Below are 10,422 nucleotides of genomic sequence, written 5' to 3'. Positions count from 1 at the left end.
AGCAGCCCAGGCTGCCCAGGGCCCCATCCAACCTGGCCTTGAACACCTCCAGGGATGGACGGGGCATCCACAGCCTCTCTGGGCAGCTGTTCCAGCACCTCACCACTCTCACAGCAAACAACTTCCCCCTGACAGCCATACTTGGCTTTTGATCTTTGCTCCTGAAGAAGGTAAAGCCTTTCATGGTCAGGGTTAAGAAGGGAGGGCTGATGCCTCTTCACACGCTGTTCTGGGTCGTCTCACCAGCTTCATCCTTCTGTCAGCACAGCACTCAGCCTTCTAGGATGTTTCTGCAAGGAAACTCATGCTTTTCAACAGCTGCATCAGCACAAGACTCTCTGTTTTGACAGCGGAGAGTGTCCTGAAGCCAGCCTCTTGCATTTCATTTTGGCTTATCTTTTTATTGATGATGAATCAAAAGTCTTGCAGCATTAAACATAGGAAATAAAATTGGTTTTGAGCTTGAAACTGGCTGAGTGGCACCAGATGCTCGGGCATGCTCTGGGTTGCCATACATCATGCTCTCTCATTGTGCTGACCAGTTGGGGAAGTGGTGCTGATGGTCCCTCAGCTCCTCCTGCCGTGCTTGGACAGCAGTCTCCCAGGAGAGCTGTGCCTCCTGCAACAGGCTCTGCTTTCTCCTGTAACAGTGAAATTGTTTGACCCAAATAGTAAAAATGTGCTCTCTTATAACAGGGTTCCGGAGCATCTGGTCAGGAGCATTACCTGGCAGACCCTCCAAGCTGTGAACTTTTGTCACAAACACAACGTAAGTCCTCTGAGCAGCACTAACAAGAGCTGTGATGTGCCTTTGGGTGAGACACAGATTCTGATGCTGTTTTCCTGATGGCAGAGTTTTCTTGGGAAGAAGTCAGATGACATTTCTGCTGAAAATGGTCATCTGAAATAGCAGTGTGTACCCACAGCAGTGAGAGCTGGTAGAGCAGCTTTACAACCCCTCCTCTGCTTTCTGGAAGCTGGCACACAGGGACTTGCTCAGAGGTCTGTCCTGCCTCTAGGATTTGACTTTTTCTGTCTCCCTTTCTCAGTCTGAAAGATTTAATGGAGTTTTAAAGATGGGGAACAATTAGATAGCACAGTCTGACCTGCTGTAGATCACAGGTGATGAGGTTTTATGCAATGACCCTTCTCAGGAACTCTGTGATGCTGGGTTGGCAAGGAGCACTTCAGCCCTTAGGAGAAGAAACTAACAGCAGCTAAATTGAGCAATTCTTTGTCCAAGGGCCAGGTTAAATAGAATCATAGAATCACAGAATGGCCTGGGTTGCAAAGGAGCACAGTGCTCATCCAGTTCCAACCCCCTGCTGTGTGCAGGTCGCCAACCAGCAGCCCAGGCTGCCCAGAGCCACATCCAGCCTGGCCTTGAATGCCTGCAGGGATGGGGCATCCACAGCCTCCTTGGGCAACCTGTTCCAGTGCCTCACCACCCTCTGGCTGAAAAACTTCCTCCTCAGATCCAACCTAAACCTCCCCTGTCTCACTTTAAAACCATTCCCCTTGTCCTATCACCACCCACCCTCACAAACAGCCGTTCCCCCTCCTGTTTATCTGCTCCCTTCATGCACTGAAGGCCACAATGAGGTCTCCCCACAGCCTTCTCTTCTCCAAGCTAAACAACAGCTGTTTTCCAAGCTAAAATAGCTGTTGATGTGGATTGGTTTTTACTTTCTGATTTTGTTTCTAGTGCATCCACCGAGATGTAAAGCCAGAAAACATCCTGATAACGAAACACTCTGTCATCAAACTCTGTGACTTCGGATTTGCTCGCATGCTGAGTGAGTGCTGCTGCCTGCCTCCATGGGTGATACATGCAGGGCTCAGTGAAGTGCAGGTTTGGGCTCTCAGACCTCAGTAATGTTACATCTTGTGTAACATATAAGGGCTGGTGTGTTTTTACGAAGAGGTTCTGCTGAAGGCACTGGAGATGCTTGGATTGAGATCCCCAGAGCAGATTAAACAGGGCTAGCTCAGACAGTTGAATGCCTCTGTAAGTGATGTCCCTGAGCTCCCTGCTGGTGCTGAGCCGGGGATGGCGGCTGGCCTGACCACTGCTTGTGCAATGCTGGGGCACAGCTGGAGCTCCCTAGCAGGAGGGCTCCCTTTGGCAGAAGGTGCCATCTCTGCAAACAATAGCTTCACATTTTCCATCGTAATAAAGCCCCTGATTTTATTTTTGTAGCTCTTGTTCAAGCGAATCATGTGGGCTTTGAGAGCTGGCATGGGGCCTGCGGCCGAGCTCTGTGTTTTCATGTTGAGAAAAACATTCTCTTGGTTTTTCCCAACTCCTGAGTGTTTGCAAGGTTGTGTTCTGCTGGTGGGCAGTGACTCATCCTGTTCCTGGAGCTCACGTGGGTCCCGAAGGTGCTGTTGATCATAAAATCACAGAATGGCTTGGGTTGGAAGGGACCTCAAGGATCACGAAGCTCCAACCCCCCCAAACCACAGGCAGGGCCACCAACCTCCACATCTCACAGCAGCCCAGGCTGCCCAGGGCCCCATCCAACCTGGCCTTGAACACCTCCAGGGATGGACGGGGCATCCACAGCCTCTCTGGGCAGCCTCTTGTTGCTGCCCTGAGCTGTGTCTGCACCCTTCTGACCCCACACCCCGCTTTGTTCCTCTTCTTCCTGACCCCAACCCAGCTGGCCCAGCTGATTACTACACAGACTACGTGGCCACCAGGTGGTACCGCTCCCCAGAGCTGCTGGTGGGGGACACGCAGTACGGCCCTCCTGTGGACGTGTGGGCAATAGGCTGCGTCTTTGCGGAGCTGCTCTCCGGGGTGCCGCTGTGGCCCGGCAAGTCGGACGTGGACCAGCTGTACCTCATCCGGAGAACGCTGGGTAAGGACCAGGCTCACCACGGCTGGATGAGGATGGGTTTTCTCCTTGGATGCTGCTGTGCAATGATTGATTTCTGGGCTGGGAGGGAACAGAGCTCCGTGTTTAACTCATAGTGGAATGAGTGGAGAACTGTGATGTTTTGCTGAGCAATGTGTAAAAGCACAAAGGTGAGCTGAGGCTGTAAAATTCTTAGCTAGGAATATAGTTAAACTTCCAATTCCTTGATGTGACTGATGGGGGGTGTTCACAGAGCAGTATTTTGTTGGCTCCTCTGATGGTACTCGGTCTCTTTAAGTGTTCTCTTGGATGCTGCCAGCCTTGCTAGGAGATCGGCTTGTTCTTAGCAGACACTGTAAAAGCAGCCAATTGTTCTGATTGCTTTTAATTCTGTTTTCTCCTTGCTCAAAGGGGATCTAATTCCCAGGCACCAGCAAGTGTTCAGCACCAACCAGTTCTTCAGCGGCGTAACAATCCCAGACCCAGAGAGCATGGTAGGAGCTCCCTTCAGACGTCCTCCCCTCGAGCTCAGCACTAACCAGCAATCCATAGGCAGCGTGGTGAAAGAAAAGCTTGCTAATACAACTACTTTTCTTTTTTCTTCTTTCTCCAGGAGCCATTGGAAATGAAATTTCCTAGTATTTCACACCCTGCTTTAGCTCTCATGAAGGTAAGCAAAGTGACACCATGTGGCTGAGCTCCTCAACCCCAAGCACGTGCCCACGAGGTGAGGAGCTACAGCTTGAGCTCCACACTGAGACTTAACAAATGCAGTCTGCTTTGTTATTCAGATGGTAGATGGTTTGAGATTTGGCTGCTGAACGATCAGAGGTTCATAGAAGAACAGAGCTGAAGGGGAACTGGAGAAAACTTTTAATCTGCTTCTTGTTAATCCGCTCATCTTTAGCACAGACATGGAAAACAAACTGTTCCATTAAGATGCACCAAGTGGAAACTGTGAGGGTGAATGCATTAAAATTAAGGTGCAGCTTTAGGTAGCACCAAACCCTGGAACAACACAGCTAGTGATGCACTGGTTTCCTCAGTTTAAGAAGAGTGTTCTAGTTCAACTGGAAGTCATGGGCTTAACTTTTCTTAGACTTGATGGTTTGCTATAGAACAAAACTGTCCCTCCAGCCTTAGTTTCTAAGTATTGCCTTCTGCAGAGGTGGCATTTGTTCAGTGTGAGCTGCTTTGCAAGCTTCCAGCTGACACTAAAAAGCCAGATTTGTAGAATTCCTTGAAAAATAACTTATGCATCCATCTGTGTAAATACTCATTGGCTGTTGCAAAGAGATGGAATCGTGCAGACCTTTATGTATCTTTATGTTCTGTGTGATCCTTGGTCTTTTCTAAGGGCTGCCTTCGTATGGACCCTGCGGAGAGGCAGACGTGTGAGCAGCTGCTGCAGCACCCCTATTTTGACAGCCTTAAGGAGGCAGATCTGGGGAAAGAACATGAAAAAGCAGCTCGGAAACCAGCCAAGCTGACACGGAAGCACGTGCCAGGGGTAATGTTTTCATAGTAGTGTTTAACGCTCAGTGTCTGTGGAGGGAAGTTGTTTTCTTTACGTGGTGCCCACAAGTTGGGCTCAAGAACAGGTTGGGCAGTTCATGGGGAGGTAAAGCTCTCACATTGAAGCAGCCTTAATTTTAGCCCGAGGAGAAAATCACAGAATCACTGAAGGTGGCAAAGACCTCCAGGATCCAGTCCAACCAGCCACCTACCACCAGTATTTCCCACTAAACCGTGTCCTTCAGTACAACATCTAAACAGATCTAAAAGGAATCTCCTGGTTAAAGAATAACTCACTGCAGGCTGAATTCTGCACTGCAGCTCCATCGAGTGACTGGAGGTAGGCAGCACAGCAATGTGACAGATGAGGTTTATTTAGGAAAGTGCATTCTTGACGAGGTATAGCAGGACTGCTGAGCAAACTGCAGGTGCTCGGGACTCTGAGTTTGAAAAGAACAGGACTGCAGTATGAATAACTTTATACCTTACGTTCCTGTTTGAAAGATGAACTGCATGCTTTCTCCTCCTTTCAAACAACTGCACATGATGTAACTCTTGCTTTACTTCCAGTACCTGCCTCAGTTAAGCAGCAGCAATGTTCTGCCAGCTTTGGACAGCAAGAAGTACTTCTGCAAAACGAGGAAATCCAACTACCATTTCCCTAACATCTAAGTGGGTGGCAGATGAAAAACTACCTAGTGTTCAAAGTTCCAGTCCTTCAGAACTCATAAAAGGCCATGTGGTGGAAAACTGAATTAATACAAGTGATGATGTATACAGAAATGGACTGTAAGGTACTCTGGGCTACTGGTGGAAGGAAAGTGGTGCACTCCAAGCTCACGTTAGCCAGTGTTCTGTGTAGAGAAAATATAATTCTTCTTTACTTCAATTTTTCTTTACTTATAATTCTTTTTACTTTAATTTGTGATTGCCTGCTGGCTCAGGATGACTGCAAAGCAGTGTTTACAGGTGAATCTCGAGAACTCTGTTGCCTATCTATCAGCTGTATTTCAGACTCGGCAGGAGAACTGTAACCCTGCCAAATAAATCAGAGTCACTGTGGCCAGCTAACAGATCCTGCAAGGGCCTGTAAACCTATTCCCTTTGTGAGTGGAAGACAGATGTGTGTGTGTGTGTGTGTGTGTGTGTATGCAGCTGAGGTTGGTCCAGCTAATTACAAACCTGCTGAAATAGCAGTGTTTTAAAGATATGTCTATCTTGCATAAGGCATAAAGCATTACGAGCACAGGCATTGACTTAAACTTACTGGAAGGCTCCACAGGCACTGTGAACAGAAGGAGAATGTAATTACTGAAGTCTGCTTTTTTCCTTTGGCCTTTTCAGAACTTCTCCTGTCTGTCTCTTCCTTGCATTACGAAGTTATTTATATTTGCTGGTTTTGTCATGTGAAGTCATTCGCCTGTAGTGTTACAGAAATTGTTTTTATCAAAAACAATTCAATATAATTTATAACAGTAGCCAGACACGGGCAGAAATTTTGCCTAAGTCTGTGTATTAGAACAAATCTTGGATTTTGCGTAATTTCAGAATGTAATATTGTGTTGATTTTTAATAAAAAAAATATAGCTTGTTTTTCAAGTTTACAGGATGTGTTTTACTATGTAAGGTTTTAATAATGGTCAAGATACTGCCTCTTCCTACTTGAAAATTAGAGCAAAAATGTTTCCTTTTCCCAGTTCTGTTATGTGTTCAGCAGCAGTAAGAGCAATTTCGGTGAAACAGAAGCTCCATCCTTACTGAGCATAACTGCCTACCTTATATTCCATATTATATTTTAATCCTGGACCTCGTCAGGTGGTTCTGGTTATCCTCAAAACGCTCTGGCATTGCTGTATGGCTGAGTCATCTAATTCTGTGTATTTGCTAAGCACCCAACATCCATGTGCAGCTGTGAACTAACAGCCTAGCAGTCAGCTCTTGGACACAGCCCTGGGCAGTGCAGGCTGGAGGGAACTTCCCTTGGCGCCGCTCCTGCCTGCTCCGTGCTAGGAGCTATCAGCCCTGAGATGCAGCTAGGACAAAAATGTTATCCCTTCCAGTGCTTGGCATCTTTTACTTCTGAGGATAAGGTGGCAGCTGGGGATAATAAAAGAGGCTCTCAGCTCTGGCACGGTAGCCATGCTTGGGGCATTACTCTGAAAGTGGCTTTCTTGGAATCATCACCTCCCATCTTTGAACCAGCACCGAAGCTCAGGAGCTGACTAAAAAGGATGTATCTTTCCTGAGGGTGGATGACTCTCTTACTTAGTGATATGGTTGCAAGTAAAGAGGTACAAAGGTTTAGTCCATGTGAGTGTATGGCAAAAATGTACAAGGGCTCATTGAAGAGAGCCTACCTCTCCACAAATCCAGACAGTTGGTTCATCAGCTCAGATTTTATGAGGATGGACTGCTTGTCTGCAGCTCAGTCCAATGGAAACAAAGACTCTGCCAATCTAAGTGTGAACAACAGAAAAAAGGCCCAGAAGGTACTGTCACTCATTAACTAGGTGACACCTTCAGACAAAGTAAATGGCTGTCATTCCAACTCTAAGGATTCTACGACTCTATGATTCCCCTGGCATCAACACTGTATAATAAATCTGCACAGCACTGTTGCATCACAGTACTGACATTCTACACAAGAACTTTTGTGCAATACAGTATTTTATAACTTCTGATTGATGTATTAAGGCTTCCTATGAAGCCTACTACTACGCACAGAATGCTGTTGATTCATCATATAGTTTAAGCTTAATGAAATTTAATTGCATAATTTGTTAAAAGACTGCATCCGACTTTGAAGGCTGGATTGAGAGATCTGGGTTTATTTCCATACCTGTAAACAGAGCAGCATCCACAACTTAATTTATGCAACATGTGACAAATAGTATGAAATCAAATATCCCTCATTGCATTCAGTCCAGATCCAGCTCCAGCTCTAGGTTTGGCAGTGCCTGCTGAAGGACACGAGCAGTAGTTTCTTTCTGTCTTATTCCAGGAAGGTCACTCAGATACAAATATTCAAGGTTCCTATAAATACATAAGAAGAAAAGTCAGCAACTACTATTCAACTGCTGACTCAGATATCAGGCAAAGGATGATTCTACTGCAGCTATTATGAGTATTTGAAAGGTTAATGATTCTTTTCTAAATGGAGTGCTTGAAGTTTTTAGTTGATAACAAATTCAGTACTTCTACACAGTTTAAAAAGAGGTCCTAGCCCCTCAACACCATCAAGTTTCCTTTAAATTTAATCAGTATTTATTTAAATATCAATTTATTTTTATTTATTAGAAAGTCCTTAATAATAGCTTTCTGTAGGATGCGATCCAATTCTTCACATCACCCATTAGTAGGTAGATGGAACTGTGTAACACTGCTCAGTCCTAAGCCACTTTAAGCCCACACATCAATAAAACACACATGATGTACTTCCAAGCTATGGGAGGGTGCTGTATCCAACCCATACCTCTTCCCATGGCTGAACACTGCATGAGAGAACTCCTGAGACCTCTAAGGCTACAGTGAGCACAACATAACCAAGTGACAGGAAGCACTGTAAGATGCAGGAAGATGATAACAAAAGACACCATGAAACTGCCCTGAAAAGCAACTGCAGCACAGAGGGATGTCATGAGTAGAAGCCATGGTTGTCAGTAGTTACTTATTCTCAAGCAAAACCATCTTGGTGTGCTCACACGAAAGGAAGGTGATCTATTCATTCCTAGTGCTCTTGCAAAGGTGGTGTGTTGACAGAGGGCACGTCCTGCTCTGATTTGTGCAGTAACCAACACTGCATAAGTAACTTCAGGTGGAAAGGGGGAATGTGCTGCACTCAGCTCCAAAGGTAGAAGCAAAACCTTGAGATTCACACACTGTCGCAGACAATTCTGGCTTTCTCAGCTGCAAGCTCCAATGCTACATTAAGTACGTGATACCAACCTGAAGAGGCTGATTAACACATGCGTATTAATTCACATGTCATTTCAAAGCTGTCCACAACACTATTTTCAATCATACTTGAAGAAGTATTTCCTGCAGTGGCAGTGCCACCTCTCACAGGTTTTATTCAGGTCAGTTCCTCAAACCCAGCCTTTCCACTGCCTCACACATTTGAACAGCCCACAAAACACAGTCAGACTTCAGCAACCTAACCCCAGCACTGTGGGCTGGTACAGAAGAGCTCAGCAGTTCACCTACGTCAGTTTGTGAAGTGCAATGATGCCTTTATCTGTGACATTCCCACAGGAAATGATCTTCAGTTGCAGGAGACTCTTCTGTAGGTTCTTAGTCTCGCTGAGCCTCTGCAGACACTCATCCTGTATATAAATACACTTCTGCAGCTTGATTTCAGTAACGTGTTCAAGACCATCTGAAAAGACAAAAAGGAACATTGGCTTCAGAGTATCAGCAACAACCAGTATTGACTGTTACATTCCCCCTTGCAAATGCAGTAACACAGAAACATACTGCTACATGCAAGAGGGACATAATGCACAACGAATCTCCAAAGTCCCCTTTGTGGGACTTCATACTATGAACAACCTCCTGTTGGCATCCTTTGGGTAATTTTCTTAAAGCTCTGACACAGGCAAGTAAAAAACTCTGCAAGTTTGAGTGATAAAGAATGATTCTGAATTAGGAATGCTGTAATGTGCTAATCCCCACTCTGTTTTTTGTTATCTAAAGGAAAACTGAAACGCTTTTAGATCTTTTTATGTACTACAAGAAATGGAAGAATGTTTTTTGTTTGTTTTTTTTTTAACTGACTTTGAAGCTATTATAAATTCTTGGAGGACAAGAAGCATTATGGCTTCACAGCCACCAAAACCATCAGTTGGTGGTGAAAGGCACTATTTTAATCACTATTTTTCTTTTAAACCAACCCCTTAACTATGAAGTCAATTGAACAGCCAATTTTTGGTGCACTTCCTTAGTGCTACTGCCACGCCAAGTAAAGGCTAAGATCTTTCTTCCTGCTTCCCAGGACACCTCCAGCAAAATCTTAGAACTGATGAATCTCTGTAGGAGCATTTTAAGGAAACCAACCAACCAGATTTCTCTACATCTTACTACGGAACGAAGTATTAACATTTATTAACAGTGATTAACATTTGTATGTACTACAAGAACTATATTATTTGACCTTACCCAAGTAGTCAAATCCTCTGTACATGATGCAAGATTCAGTGGCATTAATTGCTTCTATCTTGTATTTCCCTAAGGGCCCAGTGGGGAGGCCGCTGTAGTCCTGCTGCCATTTCTCATAGCCTTGATAGCGTACCAGTGCTCCGCACCGCAGCAGCCACTCTGAGGCTGCCCTGTCGGGCCCAACAGCCTGGATGCGCTCGTAGTCCACTCTGCAAAGCCAGGAAGAGCATTTATGTTTCTCATAAGGTGTCAGATTTATTATCACAGAATTGTAGGGGTTGGAAGGGACCTCTGGAGATCATGGAGTGCAACACCCCCATAAAGCAGCTCCCTACAGCAGGCTGGTTCTTAATCAGTCTGGCATTGTTGTGTGTTGTTTGTTTGTTCCTTTAATATCACCTTTGTTAATGAAAGAATACAAATGCAGCTTGACTTGGCATGCATTAACCCTTCTCACACCTGTGACGTGCAAGCCATTCGTGAGCGCTTTTCCCTCCGGAATTACAGTTCTCCTAAAAGGCACTGGTTAGAACCCTTATTATTTTGCCCAGAGAGGCTGTGGATGCCCCGTCCATCCCTGGAGGTGTTCAAAGCCAGGTTGGATGGGGCCCTGGGCAGCCTGGGCTGCTGTGAAATGTGGAGGTTGGTGGCCCTGCCTGTGGTTTTGGAGCTTCGTGATCCTTGAGGTCCCTTCCAACCCGGGCCATTCTGTGATTCCATGATCCCTTGGATCCACTCTGACACAGGCTGTTTCTTAGGCCGGTGAGGAACGAAGACAGAAGCAGAGATCCGAAGGACTCGTCCCGCCCCGCCGCCAGCCCCTTACTTGTTGAACACGGCGTTCAGCCAGCCCCAGAACCGCCTGCAGCCGCCCGCTGACAGCCGCTCGCTC

General features: G+C 45.9%; 2 protein-coding genes across 2 annotated transcripts in view; one reads left to right on the top strand and one right to left on the bottom strand.

Moving 5' to 3' along the window:
* CDKL1 (cyclin dependent kinase like 1) overlaps positions 1 to 5,980 on the top strand; it is an 8,526-nt gene extending 2,546 nt beyond the window's left edge. The window contains exons 3-9 of the mRNA XM_010712147.3: positions 697 to 769; positions 1,706 to 1,796; positions 2,664 to 2,864; positions 3,273 to 3,355; positions 3,475 to 3,531; positions 4,219 to 4,371; positions 4,947 to 5,980. Of these exons, the coding sequence (XP_010710449.1) occupies positions 697 to 769; positions 1,706 to 1,796; positions 2,664 to 2,864; positions 3,273 to 3,355; positions 3,475 to 3,531; positions 4,219 to 4,371; positions 4,947 to 5,048 (760 nt within the window). The 3' untranslated portion in view covers positions 5,049 to 5,980. The remainder of the gene's footprint in view (positions 1 to 696; positions 770 to 1,705; positions 1,797 to 2,663; positions 2,865 to 3,272; positions 3,356 to 3,474; positions 3,532 to 4,218; positions 4,372 to 4,946) is intronic.
* Positions 5,981 to 7,183: 1,203 nt separating this feature from the next.
* On the bottom strand, positions 7,184 to 10,421 carry DMAC2L (distal membrane arm assembly complex 2 like; the record flags this gene model as incomplete). The annotated part of the gene is made up of 4 exons (XM_010712180.2): positions 7,184 to 7,409; positions 8,580 to 8,751; positions 9,531 to 9,739; positions 10,357 to 10,421. Coding segments are annotated over 4 exons (561 nt in total), but the record flags the coding sequence as incomplete, so codon positions are not given.
* Position 10,422: the final 1 nt, after the last annotated feature.

This window comes from Meleagris gallopavo, chromosome 5, assembly GCF_000146605.3.
Source record: "Meleagris gallopavo isolate NT-WF06-2002-E0010 breed Aviagen turkey brand Nicholas breeding stock chromosome 5, Turkey_5.1, whole genome shotgun sequence".
Classification (NCBI taxonomy): domain Eukaryota; kingdom Metazoa; phylum Chordata; class Aves; order Galliformes; family Phasianidae; genus Meleagris; species Meleagris gallopavo.
The sequence above is the reverse complement of the archived record's forward strand: the minus strand, read 5'-3'. Positions and strand labels throughout refer to the sequence as shown.